The 24,413-nt window shown below is 30.4% G+C and overlaps 1 protein-coding gene and 1 pseudogene across 1 annotated transcript; both read right to left on the bottom strand.

Moving 5' to 3' along the window:
• Positions 1–1,147: 1,147 nt before the first annotated feature.
• Positions 1,148–5,863, bottom strand: LOC143567322 (COP9 signalosome complex subunit 6a-like). The gene is made up of 9 exons (XM_077053770.1): positions 5,559–5,863; positions 5,371–5,459; positions 4,843–4,936; positions 2,289–2,350; positions 2,112–2,190; positions 1,907–1,999; positions 1,721–1,821; positions 1,577–1,632; positions 1,148–1,496 (listed from the first exon to the last, which is right to left on the bottom strand). The coding sequence occupies exons 1-9, from the start codon at positions 5,842–5,844 to the stop codon at positions 1,415–1,417; spliced, it is 942 nt and encodes a 313-aa protein (XP_076909885.1). The 5' UTR covers positions 5,845–5,863; the 3' UTR covers positions 1,148–1,414.
• Positions 5,864–17,791: 11,928 nt separating this feature from the next.
• On the bottom strand, positions 17,792–19,256 carry LOC143567333 (scarecrow-like protein 18 pseudogene; annotated as a pseudogene).
• Positions 19,257–24,413: the final 5,157 nt, after the last annotated feature.

The raw sequence follows: 24,413 nt of genomic DNA on the forward strand, positions 1-24,413 counted from the left end.
TATATATTGGAATTAGAGTGTTAACTGTGACCCATAGGTTGAATGAGTTGTATTAAAATGTATATAATGAGTCAGAATGAGTCAAACTAAAAAAAGAAAATGATTGAAACGGGTTGACATTTCTCGAGTTTTTTTATGGGACGAGAAAAACGAAAAAAACTTTTTAGTATTTTTACATTTTTAGTTTCTGATTTATATTCAAGTTATAATTTTTAATTATTATTTTTTTTTGAATAATTTAATGAGGGGTTTTTGAAATACCCATTTTGACTCATTTCAAAACTCTCGTTAAAAAATTCCAAAAAAATAATTAAAAAAATCATAACTCGAAATATAAAACAAAAAATAAAAAAGTAAAAGTATTAAAAAGTTTCCTCCGTTTTCTCGTTCCATCAAAAAATATCAACCCGTTTTGACCCGTTTCATTCATTTCTTTTTTAGTTTAACCCATTATATACATTTTAATATAACACATTCAACCCAAATGGGTCACATTTGTCACCCCTAATTAGAATGCATGAATTTATTAACTAATACAAAGTCAGAATCAATATCCACTATTTATAAGATAAAACTTGTTATGTAGTTTGTTTTGAGTTAATTAGTGTTTCAATTTAACAATAAGTTATGAAAACTCAATAACAATTTCAAAGGATTAAATCATAAATATGAATCACATAGAAGATATGTAATTTAACAAGGAGAAAGTAGAAAACGTTACCCAAAGCTAATTACATATTATGTAAAGAATGTAATTCACACATTACATCGTCACATAAATATGCATTTTATGCTAATAAAGGTTGATACGTTATTGAATGTGAATACACGACCAGACGTATAACAAAACTACATAGAATGAGAGTGCCCACCCACAACTGCCCTTCTGGTTAAAAAAATCTCTGTTTACTTTACCCATGACTATTGCTTACAAGAGAAGACAGGTTTTGTCTGCACTAGTCAAGAATCAACTTATATGACTTATTTCACTGAAACAAATCAATGTGAAACCTGATTAGATTTATGTCAAAACCATAAATGCACATGTCATTCCATGTGACATGCTATTATTTAACGTGCACAAACATGCCCCGTATCTTAAGCTCTACTCTATCTATAACGTCATTTTCATAAAAGACACATGACAATGAAGTGATGAACAATTGTCACACGTTTTCATTATCCATAACTTTGTAACACCTCCTAAAACAAGGCAACACAAACACCTAAACTATAATGGCATGCACTTTAAATCAACAAAAAATGCATTAAATCATAATAACAAATATGAACCACTTAGAAGACGTGTAACTCTCATGAACCAAATCCACCATTGCATAAATGCAATTAGTGTCATATAAACTAAACTTTCTGTTACTAAGAGAAACAAAAGGCGAGCATCGAGCAAGTGATCTTAAATGAAGGCGGTTCGTCCTCCCCTCCGGCTATGCTTGTCGTACGCAATGTTGATTTTCTCAACCAGATCGTTCATTGTGCTGCAACAAATGTAACAAAATGAGTCAACAATGTATAAACTTATATTAAACGAAGAGTCGAAGAATGTTGACATGCATACCTTGAGCAATCGGTGAACATGGCCAGATAGCTAATTAATACTGTGTCATTGTATTCCTGTAAACAAGTATTGATGCATTCATCGGGAGAAAATAAAGGTATAAATGTGACATTTCAATGAATTTAAATTTATAAAAACGCTCACCATTAGGAATTCGTCTTGAAATTTCTCTGATTCTACAGCTGGCAATCTCCTTAAGAGACTTGTAACCTGCCTTAGCAAAGAATTCTCATAAGGAATTTCACCTGCATTTTAAATAGAAACATTCTCAGATTCTTCTGTCTATCATGTTTCATAAATATTTATTAAGTTAGCAAACTACAAATTTACCTTTTTGCATAGCATTAAGATAGTGATGGAGCACTCGGATTCTGCTATTGAGCATCTTGATGGCACTGTGTATACCCGTCAAATGAGCAGCCACTACATAATTATTTATATAAAAAAAAACTCCAGTGATGTTCACATTAAAGCTGGAATTGAACATTCTAAAAAGTATTTAGAAATCATGACTACACAAACATAAAGAACTCACATTGAGTAGCAGCTGAACCTCCATCAGATGGTTTAAGGTGAGCAACATGGTCAACAGATATTCTTTCAGCTTCTACTGTCTGGAGTAATATAGAAAAACAATTTTATTCAGGTTATATGTTATATCTTATAATTATAATCTTTAAAAAAAACTAAAACAAAAGTATATAGGGTAGACCTCTATAGTGTAGGTCGAGCGTACAAAGATAAGCTGTGGAATCCCATCAATTACATGCATCTCTTGAGTTGCAATATAATCAGAAAAGGAACAAGTGTCAGTGAAAGTTTTAGACAGATATGCATTAAAGATTGCTCATAGCACTTCAGAAATGGTCATACGTTGTTTTACCTCAAACACCTACTTTCTGGTTAAAATTTCCTTAATGTGAGTTGAGTAGTCGACTATCATGTTAATTGCAATTTAGCATTCAATGGGTCGAACATTACTTTGATTCCTTACATATATAATTCTGCACAAACTGAAAGTTAATTACTGCATTCATTCTATTACATTCTAGTTTTCCCTTTTTAACATTTTTTTAGGTTCATAATCATTCAAACAGCTTCATGTACTTCCCCAACCAACCATGTTGAATTTTAGTTTTACTTTCATTTGTTTTGACTATTAGTTTGTCTGCAAGCAAGTCTACATAATATAGCCTACACTTGATAACTTTTCACTACTAACCAAATGATTCTGAGAAACTGAACAGAATCAACAGATAACTAGTTTTGCACTTTTTCAAGATAATAACATTTTTTCCCTTCAAAAGTCATGTCTATTGGAACAAGATGGCTTTTCTTAACTATCTGGTAAAAAGGTTCTAGCCTCTAAGGTGGAACTTGGCAAGTAAGTTACAACTCAATTGCATTTGCATACAATAGGTACGTGTTAAATTGTTAATAACCACTTCAAAGAACTTAAACTAGATGTCAAAATCTCATTTGGCTGTTTTACCAAACCACGTTAATGTCCATAGCTTCAGAAATCACCTACATCCGAGCCAGAATTCACTCATTTTGATGCAAAATCAACCTATATTCTTGTAACAATACCAAAATGACTTCCCAAATAAACACTGCTTACAGATTCATATTCTATCATCACGAACATTCTTATTTAGTCCATACTTGTCAAATCAATAGGTTTAATAACTCCGCTTGATTTCGTTGATGATCAATAAATACTTAGATTAGAAAAAAAAAAACTTACCCGGTTACTCATGTATATATCTACCTAAACATAGAACAATAAAAATGTAAGGAAGAACTAACTTTGTATTTACTAGTACCAGTGACTTATCGGTATATACTATAAAAATAACTTAAATAATTATCTGGTTGAGTTAGCAACAGAAATTGGCTAAAACTGTAATCTGAGAAGAAAAAAGGAGTTCACTAGGAGTTTTAGATTTTCGTCCCCTTCTTTCCAAAGACATATGAAACAAGTATACCTCCAATAACCAACAACGCTTCTTATTCTCATATATCTACAACACTCAATCACTAGAGATAACTAGGCCACCATTTAGGCAAACTAAGAATGATGATAGCACTTTATCACTACATACAATTAATTGCTATGTCGCATACATGAAGCCAAACTAGAAGCTCTAAACACAAATCATTATCAAGTATTGATCAATGTGAGATTGACACCCTATGAACCAATGAAAAACAGAATCTGGTCTAGAAGTTCCCATCAAATATTTGACATGTGCTTGACATATTTTATAGCTGAATTCAACATGTCTTCGTATAAAAAATAAACGTAAAAAAACATAAAGAAACATAAGCCACCCCAATCAATGAAGCATTTTTATTAAGCATCCTACAGTCCTAATAATTTGAAGAGCGTACATCATAGAGATAATGAAGAAAGGAAAAATAATTATTCATGTGACACATATTCTCATCATGTTCAAGCCTGGCCTAAGATGTGTCTAAAAACCCTATTTCACATTCACCTGTGAACTGTGAAGCTGTTTGAACTTTGAACTCCATAGTTTATCAGACAAACATTCAAATTCAATCTTTATTACACCAACTACAAATTATTTCAAAGTTTAACAACTTGAAACTTTATCATCAGTTCACACAAATCGTACGCCTATACAACCAATCTTTTCACAAATTCACTTCAAAGCTTAGCATCTTGCACTATTCGTTGACACTAGTCATCTTGTTTCAAATGGGTCATTTGCAGTATATTAGCAAAAAAGCAATAACACTAAGAAACCAATAATATCAGTAGGACAGAATCCACAAACAATCATATTCACAATAAGAATCAACAACTTTAGACAACATACCACTTTCAAAGATGACGCCCTGCTTGCGGTGCGCGCATATAATGTATATATGTGTGAACCCTCGGGTGGGCAAAAGTAAAATTGCACTAATTTTGACGTTATTTTACTAATCTCGTGAAAATAACGTTAAAAGTGGCGGAAGGTTAATCAGGCATCATGTGGTGGCATTGATAGCCGAAAGACAAGGGCACATGCACCGATCAGCCGGTGTCCCGATGATTGAGTGCTATGTGCCTTATGTCCAAGGCTTGATGCAAAACTACTATCGAGCCGCGGGTCTCACCGGAAGCAGCCTCTCTATCCCTATGGGATAGAGGTAAGGCTGTCTACATCTTACCCTCCTCAGACCCTACCATAGCATTGCTATTGGTGGGATATACTGAGTACGATGATGATGATGATGATGATGATGATGATGACCACTTTCAAAGATGCTTACTGGAAGATCCTTCTGAGCATGATTGATCAACGGATTCAAAAGAACATACACAGGACTTTCATTGATATCCATCAGCTGTCAAAACAAACAAAATACTCTTTTAGCCAATTTTACCACAGATTACCCATTAAACCACTCTTATTTCGTGAGACACAACCCACATTCCAAATGCATTAATCAAGTATAATATTTCATTATAACCACTTCCCAATCATGGTTGTAAAAATCCCGACTAAGCGCCGATTGATCCCCAATTGATCGCTAGTCGGTACCCCTTAAAAGAAGTATATACAAAACTTGGTATATTTTGTATAATTGAAAAGTTACATATGAATTTCAATCCAATTAACCCCGATTAGTTAGTCCCTACTAGCGCCTGACTAGCGCCTAGCGATTTCTACAACACTGCTTCCCATAACAACTATTAACCCATTTGAAAAGAACAAATGGCCAACATAATATAACACTTCACACAATTATTAACAGCTTAAAGAAACAGTAGTTCTCACAGCTTTGTGTATATGCATATCCGATTCTTCGGCATCGGCACCCGTCGAATACCATCCAAGCACATAAAAGTTAGGAAACACCTTCTTATCTGTTCCACAAACAAAAAACCCATCTCAATTTAACTAATAACCATTAACCACCACATTAAAACAAAAACCCTAACCCTAGAATAAACAATTAAACTCACATAGCTCTTGTTTCTTCTCGAGAAAGGTGCGATCGAGTGAATGTGTTTCAGGATCGTATAGAAGCTCAAAGCTGTTGAAGATCTCAACAGTGCGTCCACGTTGGACTCCAATGACGCAGCCGAAAACCCTAGGAGGCTGTGGGTTGGAGGCGGTGGCTGTGGCGGTGGGTGGTTGAGACTGGGACTTGACGCGAGTGTGGTGGTCAGAGATGTTGACGATGACGAGTGGGTGGAGCTTGAAGGTTAAGCCGCTGCTTGATGACGCCATTTGTGTTGAGTCCGCCATTCGTCAAGGAAGCAAAGCAAGGAGGAGTTCGAATATTGATATTATTGATATTGATCGTGTTGGGTTAGTTAAACCAGGTGTTTATGATTGACTCAGAGGTGGGCTTGTGTAGACTATACGGGCTGAGTAACAAGTTCAAATCGATTCGTTTATGTTCGTTCTTCTACATTGTTTTCTTAAGGGGTGTTTAGGATTTCGTATGAAAGTGTAACTTATTAACGTTTTCTTCTCACATTAAAAGCAAAAAATTAATAAGTTAAAAGTTGTGAAAAGTGAGCAATACAAAACACCCCTTATTTTATAATTTATACCATAGGAGACATATGGGTTTGTCTAAGAAGAGATGTAAAAGTTGTTTTAAGGAGTCGTGATTTATAGTTTGCAGTGGCCTTAAAAACTTGTCACCTTCAGTTGACATGTTTCCATTCTCATGTGCTCTAATATTCTGCCACGGATTCAAACTTGGGCTTTGAGTGAGATGAAAGTCTTAATACATAGCACATAAACCATCCAACTAAGCTATCTTGATGTCTTTAAGAATGAAAAATATATCATATATATTAAAAATCACATTGTATTGGAAGTGGACAATGGAAATTAACTCAAAAATGGAAATAAATCTTATATATATTTGAGTTAATAATTCATAATTTTTCACCCTAAACATATTTTTCTCTCTTTCTCTATTAGCCGGATCTCTTTTCACCCTCTAATATATTCCGGCTACTCTAGATCTAGATTTGTATTAATCGTTTTCCGGTAAGTTTATATTTTATAATAAACCTCCGATTGTTGATATATGTATTTCTGGCAAAATTATATTTCCTTCCGGTTAGTGTTTCCTTTAAGCTTTTTATCTTTATTTTCATTGTCAACTATTTTATTAAAATCAGTTTAGGTTGTAAATCAAAAACGGTGATGAAGCTAATATGTGGACGTATTTACGTTTTTCCGGTAAGTTTTTCCGTTAAGTTTTTCCGGTTATGTGTTATACCTATAACAATGGTTGTTTTATACTTATTTGAAGTTTTATATTTTTCTTTCCTCTCAAATATTCCGAATAATCTAGATCTAGATTTGTATTAATCGTTTTCCGGTAAGTTTATATTTTATAAAAAATTTCTGATTGTTGATATATATATTTTCGGCAACATTATATTTTCTTCATGTTATTGTTTCCTCTAACATTTTTATCTTTATATTCATTGTTAACTGATTTTATTAAAATCAGTTTAGGTTGTAAATAAAAAACGGCGATGAAGCTAATATGTGGACGTATTTACGTTTTTCCGGTAAGTTTTTCCGTTAAGTTTTTCCGGTTATTTGTTATACCTATAACAATGGTTGTTTTATATTTATTTGAAGTTTTATATTTTTCTTTCCTGATTTTTTGTTTTACATGTTGTTCTTCTAGGTTATAAACAAAAAATCACCTTCATCCATGGAAAATATCATTATTTCGTTTTTCCTGTAAGACACATTTAAATTATTCGGTTATAAATTGTAATTATAATCTTTCATAATATTAATGTTATAACACAAATATGTTATTTTTCAAATTGGCCCAACTTTTTATTGTTTGTTTTTCCAGTTCTAAAATTATGTCTAATTTATGTTATTTTTTCGTCCAATTTTTTATTTTTTTCTTTACTAAATATTAAGAATCATAAATTCCGTCCAATTTTTTATATTTTTTCGGCCAGTTTTGTTTCAGTCATGTTTAATGTTTTATTGGGTTATGATCTTTAATTTTTAATTTAATATTCCTGAAATATTAATTATAAAATTACTAATTTTTATTAACATTTAGTAAATTATAAATATACTAAACTTACTAAACTAAATTATAATCTTGATCTTTAAGATACATATTAAATTATAACATTCATCTTCCAAATAATATTTATTATAGAATTTTATACAAATATTAATGGTGATAGCTGATTCCATTATTAGTTGACCTTTTGACTACAATTTGAAATTCAAATTCAAATTATTACGTACTATATTTAAAGTTTTGACTAAAAAACTATAATTAAGGAAATAATTTATGTTTCTATATAATATTAAATAAAATTATATAATTGTATATAATCATAGATTCTAAATATACTTTGTTTTATGATCAATCTTTTATTTTTCCAAATATAATATATTCTAGAAGTTTCTAAAAATGTTAATCCTTTATTTTACACTAATCTTTTATTTTTCACTAATTTGAAATTCAAATATATTATAATGTTTGACTATAAAAACGATAATTAAGGAGAGAGTTTAATGTTTATATATTATTCTTATTATTATTTCATTTTTAAATTAAGCAACTTATTACTGTATTTGTTAACTGATTTTGATTAACCTTAAATATAGTAAACAATTCTAAATATATATTTTCAATATAATTAATCGGTTATTTTAGAAAAAAATATTTACAATAAACCGATTTAAATATATTCAAACTTATGTTTATAAAGTTTCTATACATAATACGTTTACCAAAATGTATATTCTTCTCATTCTACTATATAATACGAACCCTTCACATAATCGTTTATCATATTTTTCATAATCAAATTTCTGCAACCTACCCTTTTAGCTTTTTTTATGTTTCAAATATTTTAGTTAACTATGATATTAATATTAATATTTAATTTTCTCATTTCAGGTTATGTCTCCAACTTGATATAGTTAATTTCATGGATTGGAGATTTGTTGACACGATTTCTTATTTTTTTTGTTTAATATTGATGTATATTTTTGTTATTATTCATGTATTTTTCACAATTTATGTAATTTATTTGATTTTTATATAATCAATCTTGTATTATTGGGTCAAAGTCCATTTATTTTATTTTAATCATTTTGATTCATATGAAATTTAATATCACTGCCAATCATCAATGTCAACGCAATTTAAAACATTATTATACTTTCCAATATTATCGTACTTTACATTTTAAATAATACACATTTAATATGACATTTTAGAAACCGATTAACCATTCAAATTCGGATTCTCACCATTTATATAAAGTTTACAAAAATATGTTATACAGTTTGACTTTCACCAGTTTATAAATAACCGAATTTTAATGAATAATTGACCATTTTATAATTTTTCAATATTCATGCCTTCAATAAAAAAATAATTTTAATAATCATATCTAAATATTTCAAGTTATTATGATTTTAACGTCACTTTCAACTAAATTCATTAATATATTTATTCCTAGATGTGAAAAATAAAATATATATATATCTAACTGAATATCAAATTTTTATTCTCAAAATAATATGAATTCATACCTTATAGAGTTTAATTTTAATAATCATAATTTCTGAATATTTAATTAAATTAACACAATAAAAAAATATATTATTTTTTATCGCAATTTTAATTAACATTATTACAACTTCCATATTTAATCTTTAGAGTATATATGTTGAATGAATCCCAAAAATATGCCACAAAAGATTTTACCATGTAAAATTCTTTTTATCTTTAAATTCTCTGATTGTACCATACATTATTGCACTAAAAATTTAGTCATAATAATTTTTCAAACCCAAAATATCTGCTAAAATTGAAATAAAATATTCCATTCAAATTAAAATCCATGATATGATGCATGTTTTGTAAATAATAATATTAATTTACACAATTTATTCAACAATATATAATTTTTGTTACTACATAATTTTAATTATAATTATATGCGTAAAAAGTTTTAGACAATATTTAATAATTTTAATAACGTTTAATATTTCAATTATATTCAGAATTTACTTACAAATTTATAACTCAAAATCAATATCTCCATGCTGGTGTTTTTATTTCATATGATCTTTGTATGTTTCTATTTGTTTAATATGTTTATATTTTGTTAATGTTTGTAAAAAGTTATTATCTATACTTTGGTTGGTAACATTTAAAAAATTATAAGTATAAATACAATGTTTTCTTCATTAAATATGTTATGGTTATTTAATAAGTTTAAATAAGATTTAATTTAAATTAGGAAAATTGGATTTAAATAATCCCACATTTAACGTATTGGCCAATAATAATCTCACCTTCGGTATTTCCCGCTAGCAGTCCCACATTTCTAAGGTTTTTTGTTTTATGACCCCCCGTTAAAAAAAATTAACGGGGTTAAGTTTTTGATGATGTGGCTAATGACTTGGCATTTTTATTTTCCTAAATGGCTTTTACCTATATTTTTACTTTCCTACGTGGCTTTCCTTTCATTATTATCCCAACAATAATAATAACAATAATAATAATATCTTCATCTCTGTAAACTCACCATGTCCAAATCTATCATCATCTTCTTCACCTTCATCACCTTCATCATCTCTGTATTATCCACAAACCCTAACCCTAACTCACTTCCCACGGCTCTCTCTGTCCTGGCCTACCACGGCTTCCCAATCAGACTCCTCCCAACGGACGTCCTCTCCTACGACCTCAAACCCTAACCCTATATCTTCATCGCCGTCCATCTCGGCCGCCCACGCCGCCTCATCCTCCCGCTGGACAACTACCTTGCCACCTACTTGAATCGCTGAGTTGAATGTAATTAGAGTTAGGGCTTTCTTCCAGTGGTGGAGGATCATTGGGATTAATATTAGTGGTGAGGATTTGGTGTTTGAAGCTGGATGGGTTGCATTTGGAGGTGGGGGGTCGAATCCGATGGTTAGCAGGTCGTTCATGGTGGCTTTCTTGAATCTGGGTTTGATTGATGAAGGATTCAATCGATAATTGTGGTTTGAGTTTGTCGTGGGTGAGGGATTCAATCGATAATTAGGGCTCAACCAATTAATTTTGGGGGTTAAAAGGGTGGGTATTCAACGTAATTAATGGACAATGTCAAGTCACTCGCCATGTAGGATTATGACACTGCCAACTCACCAGCCACATTAGCTAAAACTTAACCCCGTTAATTATTTTTAACGGGGGATCATAAAACAAAAAACCTTGAAAAGGTGAGAATGCCAGCGGGAAATACCGGATGTGGGATTATTATTGGTCAATCCATTAAAGGTGGGATTATTTAAATCCAATTTTCCTTTAAAACAAAGATTTCAATTATGTTACATTATTTACCTACAAATTTATATCAAAATACGATTTCAAACACAGATTTAAACAAAAAATATTTTCCATTATAATGCATTTAACTCTTCCTTAATTTAAGCTCAAAATAAAATAAATTTGAAAGTTTTAATATTAAGACAATGTAAATCTATTAATTTTTATTGGTATGGTGATGTGTTTAGTGACAATGTAAATCTATCAAATTTTAATAGTTAAAGAAATATATGTTTGTTTAAATTGATGTTTAAGTTGATTATGTTTAGTGACATGTTATTCCACCCGCGTGTCACACGGGCATATACCCTAGTTTTTAGTTAAAACTCAACCTGAAATAACTTAAAACTAAAACTAATCCGATATGAAAAAAAAAACAAACCGAAATAATCCAGGTTCTAGTGTATGATGTACGGGTTTCGGGTCAACCCGAATAAACTTTTTTTTTTAAACAAATATATTTCTAGGTATAATGTATTAACATATTGTTTTGTTTTATAAAAAAGTTTTTATGTTTTATATTATTAATGCAACAAATTAAATTAGAATAATGATAATTGAAACCAAAACACGCCTAAAATATATAGGTTAGAGCATTCTCGGCAGCTCCTTTATAATTATGCGAGAGGAATATCTAAATCTTTTAGAGGGTTGTAAATGGAGGAGTGAGAAAATTTTGAAGAGATTAGTAAATTTGAAAGAACGTCGTTGATTCTCTATTTATTTTTAATATATTTGAATATATTTGGAAGTGGTTGGGAGTGAAAGAAAGAAAAAATGTAATGATAAACATGTAAAAGAAATATTATTTAATTATATATGAAAGAGAAAATGTAGTGTTTTTTAGTATAATTATATTATATTATATTAGATGTGAATTTATCCATTGATTTTTATGGTTTGTTTTGCTATAGTATTTATATAATAATAAAAGTGGGAGTATTGTGTTTCAAAATTTGTTCTTCATGCTTATATTGTTGTACCTTCTTTGTTGTGATGGTTTTTCTTTTTATTTTTTTGGTTTTATATTTTTAGCACCAACAATTTTCATAGTTTACAAATATGTCACAATATTTTTTAGTTTTAATCCTTAACATTTTTCACTTTCAACTTTGGTCTCATATACTTTTCATCTTTTACATTTTTTTGTTAATATTTCGGTCTAAATTTAACGAGTTAACACGTTACAACACGTGTGTGTGGTTCATCGTTTTTATGTCCATTTTTCCATTTAACGTTCCCGTCACAACGCATAGATGTTAAATTGACTTGGTTATTTTTTCTATATATTATGCTTCAGTCTAATTTTACAACGCAAATGAGCGTGTGTGCTTCAACATTTTTTACGTCTACTTTCTGTTCGATTTTCTTAATGGTTAAAGAAAATTACTCACCGTTGGTGATGGGAAGGTGATCGAATGCAGTGGTGGTGATGGTGATAACTTCATGCTTTCAAGTTGAGTGAATATGTAAATACACGGTTTTACACCCTCCATAACGTGGGTGATGTTAATACTAGTTCTAATATAAGTTTCACACTTGTTTAAAAAAAGATTACATTGTATTGGATACAATTTTACTAATTAATTCTTAGTTAAATAGGATTAAGCCTTGACCACTAAGATTATCAATCAAATTATAGACCATATAAACTTATGTTTTTGATTTATGACTAATCATAACCATAAACAAACAACCTTATTTTAGCGTTGTAGTTTTAATTAATTTTTGTTTTATTTTTTTAGATATTCGAAACTCGATTAACTTAACCTTAAAAAAACCCGAACCCAAAGAAATCATAAGAGATCAAGGTTGGGTTTTGGATCTACATTTAAACCTATGAAACCAAAGAAATCCGACCCGACAAACCCGAAACCCCCAAAACAAAACCGGATACAAATTGTAGTTTTTTTTTTAACTTTTTACTATTTTTTTAAGATACTCCTACCTTCAAGTTTCCTGACACGTTTCATGTTTTATAATTAAAATCACATTTAGGTATAGTTTCATAGTCAAACAAACCATTAATTGGAGCTTTAAGTTATCTCAACTCATTTAATTTAGACTCGAGCTTAAATGAGTTCAGCTCGATTTAACTCATTTACATCAGTTAAAAAAAATATGTATATACAAGTGATGATAAAATAACAATAAATAAATTATTATTTTATCCCCAACTAATTTCATAGTTTATCTACAGACTGCTGAAAATCAAATTGTTTTGTTTGGGGTTCGGATTAAACATCTTTAATTCATTTGTGAATTGTGATTCCGGTTAGATTTAAGTTTTTTAACAGTGAAATCCTTGGGAATCATTATTCATTAAGGCTCAAGTTGATAGTTGATACTTTCTTTTTTGGCGACTGGGCTTGGGCCAATTCATGGGAAGTCGTAACCGGACGCAGTAGTACAACGGCCCAATATTTTTCGCTTTGGTAAACTACTCGAATCAAAAGTGAGTTAATTTTTATTATTTTTTTCTTCAATGGATTTTTTTGAGTTATCATGCCCATTTATCTTTAAATATTTGTATCTATTTCTTCAATTTGTGAAAAAATGCCAAATGCTTTTCTGTGCATATAATTCAGTAAATAAAGTTATATCTGATTTAACTGGTGCCAAGAGACAAGACCAAAAAAGTAAGCAGTTAAAAGTTAAAAAGGAATATGTGCTTTTATTCCTTAAGAAAATCACTTTTGTTATATAAAACAGTGAGGTAAAAGAGCTGGTAATTGGTAAATTATATATTCCACCAACCTTTCCTACTGAAACAAGTGACAAGGATGAATGGAATTTTTTTTTTTTGAAAATTTCTATCGAAGGTCACAAACTCACATATATAGTCGCATGCTAACATAAGTTGTGTTTTAGCTTATCTAATTGATTTGATTAGTAAGGTACCGGATTTTCAAAGGTTAAAAGAATGGGATATATAACATATATAGGCATAACTCATCTATAATATATATAAACGAAATCATAAAAATCCTTATAAAAATAAAAACACACACATATATATATATTATTTATAATTAAAAATCAATTTTATTGGTAAGAAAATAAACGAGTCTTAGGTCTTATCAAACCCATATAGCTTTTAAAACGGGTTATAACATCTCATTTATTTGTGAAGCAATCTATCATCAAACCATAAGTATATATTAGCTTTCATACAATAAAAAGAATAAAAGTTCAAAAAATAAATGAATATTAAAAACAAATAATATAAAACAACCCTGTAATACGGGGGTAAAAACTATTACATATATATAAGATTATAAGAAGTGAATTGAGGTAGCATGCATATGAATGACAAAAGGAACATGTTGAACTTAAAAGCAAAGATAGTGACTAAGACCGAACGTAGTGGATGGAGGGGAAGCGACCCTCCTTAAATTTCATTGGTTCTCATTTGAATAATGGCCCCACATCAAAATTTTGGGGTGTTTTTACAAAACGTTGAGAGACATTTTGAAGTCCAAAGCGCCCTATAGCGTCCCGGGGCAATGTTTCTAACACCATGAGGGCTTTTTGCACCTTCATGGCGTCCCACTACGGTGGCCTAATAATATTCGTGATAGAGGAAGGATGGACAAAAGACATATGGGCGTGTGTAAGTGTAAGTGTACGTGCATGGCAGTGCCTTGCGTGGGGGATGTTACATTTGCTAGTAAACGATCTTTTCATTTGTCAGTAACAACTGTTAGCCCCCACCCGTGTCTAAAATCAATCATACACACTAGCTTTATATGCATTGCACTGCAGCATTGGATATATAACCCCCTTAATTTTGAGTATCACGCTTATATAAAAAATCTATTATATTATATATGCATGAATGATTGATTAAATAGTTCAGCATAAGGAGTTTATAATGAAATAACCGTACTACATAACACATCATTTACGATCGAATTTTACGACTAGAAACAAATTTAGCAACAGACATCAATTAGTCACTAGTTTTGTGATGGTTTTTTGTTTGCCACAAAACACTTTTATAATAACTAAAAAATAGAATTAGAACATTATTTTTAGTAAATTTCTCTCTCTATAAATTATATATGTGTGTGAGATGTCAGTGTTTTTAGTAACATCAATGTCATTTAAGTGTATTTTGATTAACTTGTTAACTAAAGTAAATCAAAATAATCAAATCATAAATCAAACAAGTACGTCAGGTGATACGAAATGCACATTATTATTTTTGTTTTTAAGTATATGGAAACTCTATTGGTTCTTGGGGGTGAATTACCTAAGCAATATAGGGTTCTAAGGGCGCATCACCCGTAGCTAGGAGTGGGGGTCTAGGGGCAAGACCCCTTTCCAAAGCAAAGCTGACTTTGAAATTCGTTACATTTTGTAAATTTTTTAAGTATTTAGATAAAATCCAATGATTAAATGGTTAATCGTTTTCAACAAACCAATCGACCCAAACTATCTTGAAGCAGTTTTCACACGAACTAAATACGATATCTTGGTCATTTTCTAGGGTAGACGAACATAGCTAATCAAACACATAAGTTGTACTTGAAAATTCTTTTTGACTCGTATCTATTGAATTTAGTATCATCGATCAAGAGTTATGCAATTACAAAAAGACAACAAAAAGAGATTAATGTTTGCAAAAGGAAAAGACAAAGTTAATTATAGAAATGTGACCATGTTTTGTTTCAAACCTAGTCTTTCGGTACTAAACTATCACATGATGCATACATACATAACATACACATGGAGATATATGTAGTTTTTAATGAGATTTTGTGTCAACATGGAAATTATACTAGTTTATCAAAGAAGATCATAATAATGATTAGAATATATTCTACTTTTTAAAAAAGATCCATTTGCAAGTTTAGAATGTGTACCTTTTTATATATATGTTTGGTAGGTTAAATACTATATATATTGAATTTAGTTAAACAGAATAAGTAATATTTACGAGACACGAGAGAGATCCCTTGGCGAAGTATAATAGGAGAAAAGGGACAACGGGGAGCAAAGCAAAGAAGCCCCAATTTTCATAGACTTGTTTAGCAGACAAGAGGCATAATTTTAGGCCATCGACAACCCAACATTCAAATATTATAATTATTAATTATTAGTTTACTAGTACTATTATAAACTCACAATACACAACATAATTCTCTTAATTATTAAATATTTTCATATAGGCGAATATCCGCAATACATTTTGCACAGTTTTTTAGTTTTGACTTCAATATAATTGATTTTTATACTACTTTCATGTTTTGGACGCAAATTAACTATTGATTAATGGTTAGAAAAAAACTTTTACAGATTATCGATTAACTGAAACACCAATAAACTAGTTTCGAACTAATGATATTCACTCATGTACTATTTAGATATTATGTACCTTTTTAACAAATTAAATTAAATCTTACAAAACAATTTCACATCTCCAATATGGCAATATTGCATAGTGTATATATTCATAGTTGGTCAAATATTGATAGAAGTACTGTCATTTCAATTACACGCGAATTCAAAATAATTTTATGAATTCATATATAAAGATCCTATACTTTCTATTCACAAATGCATTAAATATATATGATCATATACGATCGATCTCTCAAGTTTTAAAGATAATATACACATGTGAAAGCAGTACAAGATACATAATAAATAACTAATTATTCACTTATACGTGTCATAATCTGCAAGTCTAACATACTTTTATCGCTTCATTCATTTCACCTTTCACCATTCGAAATTTATAAATTTACAATTTACAAAATCAAAATAAAAATATTTAATACTTTCTTTATTCAACTCATTTACGGGTTTCTAACCTAGTACGGATTATTTAAATTAAAGTTACGAAAGAACATCGTGAAAACAACTTTAAACAATAAATTATATTTATTTTTTAATTCTTTGTATATCTTATTAATCTTTGATTTTAAGTTTTATTTATGTTCAATAATAATTAGATGAAATGAGATGTGTATGTAACCAATATTGGTAATCTCAATCTCATCCAATTATAAAATCGTGTCTTATAATGAGTATGTACGTATGAACAAGTAACAAAAAACCTGTTAATTTTCATATACATTTCTTACAAAATTTTTTATATATAATCCAAAATCCAAACAAATCATATATATGTGTGTGTGTGAATCATTCGATTATTGCATACCTATTGACAAAGCGAAGCAATTTTTTTACCAACATTGTTCGGCTAAGCATGTATCTGTCAGGGGTATTAGGTATTAGATCGAACACCACCTAATACCACACACGTATCCATGCATTTCCGAGTGTATCTTTATAGCAATCTCATACTCTGTCGTATATTGAAATAACCGTCTCATTACTCTTACATAATGTTTCAAGTTTGTAAGTTGGGTTCGGGTTTATTCCTAGCTCATTGATCCCAGTTTATGATGTGATCATGTGTGTATAGTATCATGGCTATATGTATATATGTATGGATACTTACCACAACAAACTAGATGCTATATGTTATCAAAGTTATATATAGCATGTAATCGTGCTCTACAAAAATCAACAAAACAAAGAATGCCGTCCATTAACCTAAAAAGCCCACTAGTTAATTAAGTAGTATACTAAAATCAAAACATTTTTTTATATTAAACTTTATCCATCTACTTTAACCCCACTTAATTCCCAAACCTACTCCATGATCAACTAGCTAACAACTGATATGCTTTCCTCTTATAACTCATAGTTAATTAAGCCATTCTTTCGCCTGTTGAAAATGGTCAAACAGTGGATTAGGTTTACTGATTCTCCTATATACTTATATATAGACATATAGTTATATATCAATACTGTCTGTGTGTCTCTCCACGCACATACACAAATTAACTCACTATCTCCCATATGTTTATATATGTGTGACATACATAAACAACCATGTGTGTGCTTCATGCATACAACTTACTAAAGTGAGCTAGCTAGGGTTGGATAATTAGGGTTTCCTCAATGTCCTGTGTATGCATTAGTGATGAGTATGTATGTTTATATATGCATGTTATAAATGATGAAGATGCATCTATATATATCATATAATAATTTAGTGCCAAGAAGAAACAGAAAAAAGGGGCCGATTATTCCAACCCAAAAACAAAGAATCATTCACAACCTCAAGATTATAACATTCAGAAGGGTAATGAAGCCTCAACAACAATTTCGCTTGCGAAAGAGCGAACGGACTCAACTGAACATTCCTGAATCCCGCGATCCTCATCATCGTCTCCCATGACAAAAACCGCTCGTGTCTCTCTCTCCGATCCTCCCCCTCGGCCGCCATAATATCAGCAATCTCTCTCCCAAACCACACCTGCTCGACCGTCATCCGTTCTCGGCTATTCGGAGGTAACGTCACCTCCAACGAGTCGAATATCGCGGTGTAATAGTTCAAAGCTTCCTCAAATCTTGAATAAAAAACCGGGTGGTTGTGGTTTGCTTCATTTTCAGCTAAAGTTACAACTTTAGGGTTCATAGATTTGATCTTTCTAAGCAACGAAATAAGCTTATCTCGGTCGATCAACAAGCGATGAAGGTAAAGAACAAAATTAACAGCTAGGGTTTCATTAGGAAGGAGGATAACCGAAGAAATGTGGTTGATGACGTCATCAACAGTATGTTGATTATTATTATTTTGAGGAAGTAAAAGTGGAAAGAACCTGAACCGGAGGCCGAGTGAGTGTGCGAATTTGGATAGACGGTCTCCGGTTCTGCGAAGGATGTCGAGGTTTGTTCCGATGGCGGTGATTCGAAGAGTGGGAGGATGACGGTGGCCAGCGATTGCTTGCATTAGTGGCGGCCACTGGACACCGTGCATGATGTCAAAATCTAGTATGTGAATACCTTGTTGTTGATTGACAGCTTCCAAGATTGCTTGGTTAGCAGTGAGGTGAGTGAATCTAACGAATGGAGTTACTTGATTGAGAGTCAGGTATGATGATTGTAGACACGTGTCAGTTTTTGGTTCATGGTGATTACGGAGATATATATCAATAATATTATGAGGGGGTGGGTTTGGAAGGTGGAGGCGGAGGCGGAGGGAGAGGGCTTTGGTGAAAGAATGGATTAATCTTTCGGACGAGTCGCCTGAAGGCGATGCGTTTGATGAGAGGATGGTGGTGATGCGGTGGGCGGCGGTGAAGTCAGAGTTGGAAATGGAATGTGCACAGGCTAACAGGAGTTGGCGTAGGTAGATTGATGGTGGTAACTGGTGGTGTAAGTCTCCGGTGAGTGGCGTGACAGGAGGGTGTGTGGATGGATCTGATTGTGAACAAGAAGATGAATAATTACCCAACATTTAAAGATAGTTTTTTTGGGTGAATCTTGTTAGGGTTTTAATCTATTGGTCTAAAATTAGAAACCCTAAATTGTAGATGGTGCAGATGAGCCATAACAGTGAATTGAAGAGACTGTTTGCCACCTGAAGGAGGAAGAAATGAATAATGATTAGGTTAGGTTAGGGAAGTGTGTGTGTGGAAAGGTGAAGAAGGGATAAATACATACATGTGTGTGTGTGCCCACACACACTTGCATATAGTTTACTTGTATTTATAAAGTGTGCAACAATTTCTCTATATTTTTTGACAACACATTATGTGTATGTACACACACAAAATAAGGAATATGGTCAACCAATTTATCCTAATCTTTAAATTAGTGCTAAACATTAATTTAGGTAGATGAAGTTATATAAAAAGAAAAAATTAGATTTTGATCTTACAGTGTTGGACTTTTTAGGATATTTAGATTTAACAATAAACTCAAGCACACCTTAAATTATATATACACCTATGTTTTAAGCGAAAAAGCATTGGTTCCTATTTTTTAACAGCAATCTAAGCTACTCCTAATAATGTCTTGAACTCTCAATCTCTAAAGAGAATGAACATTTTGTAATACACCAATATACCATTGTTGGTTTCCAAAAACTCGTATAATCAGAAATTGAAATTCAAGAGGTGGAATAATCTTGTTCGTCAAAATATAGCATTGGAGAATTTTTAATAAAAGTCTTCTCATCAAAGAAAATTATGACAAAAGGAATGGGAACTTTCATTCAATCATAGGTGTACTTATCTACGATGGTGGTGTTGAAAAGGAAACCCACGTTTTTATTCATTGTGATGCAACGAAAAAAATATGGAAGAAAATTAACCAAAGTCTAGATCTCAGTGAAGTCTCTGATTTTCCTGGATAGGTAAATGGGTAAGATATGATGAAAATAATGTTCTAAGAATCTAGAAGATGCGAACAAAACTTTTTTATTTGTGACGTTTTTTAAAGATTTTTGTTCTTTAACATCATATTGGTACTGAAAAACTTGTAGGCAGTAAAGCATGCATAGTGACTAGGATAAGTGAATGTTAGTTTGGGTGAATGTGAATGTTAATTAGTTCAGCTTAATTAGCTTGTTGGTTTTTCATCGCATATGATTTTCTTCTCCATTTTCTTGTCTAAGTTAGTAAAAGGTAAACATTCTTTGAAGCATGATTTTAAGACGTAAAACGAACCATTGGAAATGGCCGACGCCCAAAAAGTTTTACCGGTATCACCATCTATTTAACTTGGTGGATTTCATCATTGTGTTTCTCTTCTCGTGATAGTGATAAAAAGTTTGTGAATGTTTTCGTTGATAAAGTTAATATTCTGTGAATTAAGATTTTTTCTTCTTCTTTTTTATATATATATATCGGAGGAACGGTTTGGCGTGGATTGAATTAATAGGTTTACTAAGAGATGTTTAGTATAGATGTGTAACTTGGAAAGTGGCGGCAGTGTGGGTGAATGTATGTTTTTTTATGATAATCGTGATGAACCAATGGCTATTGGCGAAATGTATATCATGACGAAGGAAAAGAAACCGATTATAGATTATGTTGATGTTGTACCAGAAGGGTAGTTATACGAGTTCCAGGCTAACGACATGGGCGCCTACCATATGTAGGCCATAGTCCGATTGGAGGGGAAAGGGGGGGGGGGTGTCGACTAATGGTAGTGAGTCTGTTTGTGGTCTAGAACAATTATGTTTGTGGTCTAGAACAATTATTTTAATCCTTCTAGAATAAAATTTCTTGTATATCATGAAAAGGTGGATTTAGAGGACATGTGTAATGATTTATATTGTTATCAAGAAGTTGAAAATGAAATATAATAAGGTAAACACGTTTTATAGTTTAAATAAATGATGATATAATAGTCGTTGGTTCTAAAGAGGTCGGTAGAAGTGAGGTGAAGGTAAAGATTGACGTTTTCGCTGCTACACCTTTAGCAGTGGAAGTCCCTACGGCTAGCATAATTTCTAAGTCTAGTATCTCTTGGCTCGATTATGTAGGTTCAACAACAAATAAAGTTTCAAAACTATTCTCTTTGGCATTACAAAGATCCATGTGGAAATATCCGAGGATGGTATGCAGTTAGGTGATCCATTAAATAGTCTGGATAAAAGATACAAGCAACAGTACAGTTCATATTCTCATGACAGATCAAAAGCGGGTGCGTGAAAGTGTATGGGATGTCGGTTAGGCCTAATTGTATTTGTGGTATGATGCATTGGTTCATCGAGTTGGTTCATGGGAGGAGGAGGCTTTTGTATCAGTTTTGTTGATCCTTCTTTTATGTTGTGGTTTGTTTGATTTGTCTTTGTGTAGTTATGCCTTTTGTTGTGACTTTTTATAAGTGTTTTTATGAGTCAGTTTGTATTGATGAATCGTTCTATATAACTTAATTCTTAGTAGATGTTTTTTTCTAATATAGTTATCATTCTAAAAACATGGTTTTTCCTTTTTTGTTTATTTTAGTTACAAAGTTGGGTGACATTCAAGTTAGGTTGGTTAACGGTATTATATAAACCCATTTAATTTATTGTTTTCTTTGTATTTTTTTCAACTTAATAATCAAGAAAGAGTCACTATTGAGTTTTGAGCATACCGATCGAGTTGTAGTTGGCTTTAATCTCGGTTGCACCACGTTTAACATAGATCACCCTCTCTCTTTAACATCCTTATCCATGAGTTCGATCATGAGCACGCCAAGTGTAGGTGTGCTCTTATGAGTTATGACTATATACCCTTATGGTAACGAGATATGTAAAATAACTTCCTATATGGACTTGGTTGATGTTCTTAGTATCATAAAAATGTGTTAAGATATATAAGTTTAACCCGAGTTTACATTGGTATCTTGTTAAACCGACTCAGCCATGCATGAGAGTTAAAAGAATTGTTGTTTTGGATATTTTAATGATAAATATTGTGTTACGGAAAGAGGAACGCTTTTCCAAAAGAGTAAACCAAAGACACGCAAAGCTTTAAATGCAACACGCCCACTCCTTTCTATATTTTCTTCAATTGTTCACGCATTTAATTCATTCATTTTATATAATTCATAACAATCGTACAAACTAGGGTATAGCCCGTGTTACACACGAGTGAAAAAACATGTTAACAAACATAATAAATTTAAACAAGAAATTCAAGCAATACAAAACTTTTTCAAATTTTTGGACCAAAACGTTAACTATTTACATTGTCTAAATATTAAAAGTTAAAAGTTACAATAAGTTAATGTACATCGAACAACCAAAAAACATCAACAAAAAGACATAAACATGTTCTTTCATATTAAACCACCATCAACATCTTCAAATATTCTAACAAAAGAAACTCATTTAATTCACCACCTGAAAATATAATAAAACAATAACATCCAAATTAAATATACCATAATAACATATTTAATAACGAGTAACATTTGAACATTAATAAAATTGTTTTTTATTAAATTGTTGTTTTTATTAAAACAAAATAACATACAACAACAAACAAAGTAAATGACAACATAAAACATTTTTTTAACTTAAACCATTAAACCAAAAAGATATATCAATAAAAACCTTTTTTGACCGTCATTTTATGCCTAACAAATTTGTTACTCTTTTAAAACAATTCGTTTTGAAATATTTTCAAAATAGTTACAAAATATAAAAAAATTGGAATTAGTCAACTTCAAAAAATTATTAATTTTTTTTGACCAATCTTGCAACAAACTTTTAAATCACTGACATTAATATTTTGTTAAACTTGCAAAACATAAAAAAGTTTTACAATAATTGAATTTTCAAATAACTTTGGAAAGATTTGAAAAAATTTATGTTGACTTTGAAAATATTTAAAGGTAAAAAAATATGTTACAAAAATATATATACCATATATACATGTATTTTAATAAAAAATATATTAAAAACAATTAAATCAATTGTTATATTTAAATGATAATATTATTAAAGACATTACTAACGAACGTATTTGAATATCCCGTACAAACAAAAAATGTAATAGACACGTATTTAAGACATTGACATTTTATGTTGAGTATATATTAGGAAAACGAATTAAATTAAAATATATTAAATGGTTATTTAAGTTATAATTCTGTTTACCAAAATTTCTGAAACTATCAAAACTAATACCCGGTCAGCAATATTAAAGTAAGTTATTAACTTCAAAAAATTTTAGAAAATACCGACCCACATTATAGTCAATTCCAAAAATAAATAAATAAATTATAGTCAACTTATTTATTTGAAATTCAAATTATTAACTTGAATACACGTAAAAAATAATGATTATAAATAATGACTTTTAACTTTATTATATGATTTGATTAAATAAAATATAATAAATTGTTATTTAAGTTATAAATCTATTTACCAAAATTGTTAAACGACATTTGTTATAGTCAAAGATCCTAAATACAAAAAATATTACAAAAATCATGGCATAATGTAATCTTAAATTATTAGTTTTTTTAGTCGATCCATAATTAATACTATTTTATTACCGTAAATGAAATCTGTATTCAATTTTGTTACAAACTCATTATCATTAATCGTGACATTTATGTCTAATTATAAATTGGTCAAACATATAAGATAGGAAGATTTTCGAGATTGGAAACTAATAAACATTATAATATTGACAATGGAAACCAAAATTTTCCATAACCAACTGTAATATATCTTTTTTTAGAATTCAAATTCAAATAATATTTTAATTTTTATAGTGCATTAATTGTTACAGTTTTCATTACCAAATGATTACACCAATTAGCATTAATTGTGACATTTATGCCTCATTATATATTGGTTAAACAAAAAAGATGAAAAGTGTGTAAAAATTAGAAACTACTCAAAACTTAATCTTACTAATGGAGATTGACAGTTGAAAAATATTTTTTGGAAGTGTAAAAATATACATAAATACATAATTAATAACAAAAATATATATCAATATTAAACAAAAATACATAAATACTTGGATAATAACAAAAATATACATCAATATTAAACAAAATATAAGAAATCTTACCAACAAATCCTCAATCCATGAAATTAACTATATCAAGTTGGAGACATAACCTGAATTGAGAAAAATAAATATTAATATTAATATCACAT

The sequence above is a fragment of the Bidens hawaiensis genome, unplaced genomic scaffold (assembly GCF_021521415.1).
Source record: "Bidens hawaiensis isolate Kalapana, Puna unplaced genomic scaffold, B.hawaiensis_p1.1 tig00023391_1, whole genome shotgun sequence".
Lineage (NCBI taxonomy): Eukaryota > Viridiplantae > Streptophyta > Magnoliopsida > Asterales > Asteraceae > Bidens > Bidens hawaiensis.

What these genes read in the sequence shown, in the direction of transcription:
- LOC143567322 (XM_077053770.1), bottom strand. Translation starts at nt 5,844, where the DNA reads ATGGCGGACTCAACACAAATGGCGTCATCAAGCAGCGGCTTAACCTTC. An exon ending in TCTTAATGCTATGCAAAAAG is followed by an intron (nt 1,822 to 1,906) that starts GTAAATTTGTAG and finishes TTTAAAATGCAG; the next exon opens with GTGAAATTCCTTATGAGAAT. An exon ending in TTCAAGACGAATTCCTAATG is followed by an intron (nt 1,633 to 1,720) that starts GTGAGCGTTTTT and finishes ACTTGTTTACAG; the next exon opens with GAATACAATGACACAGTATT.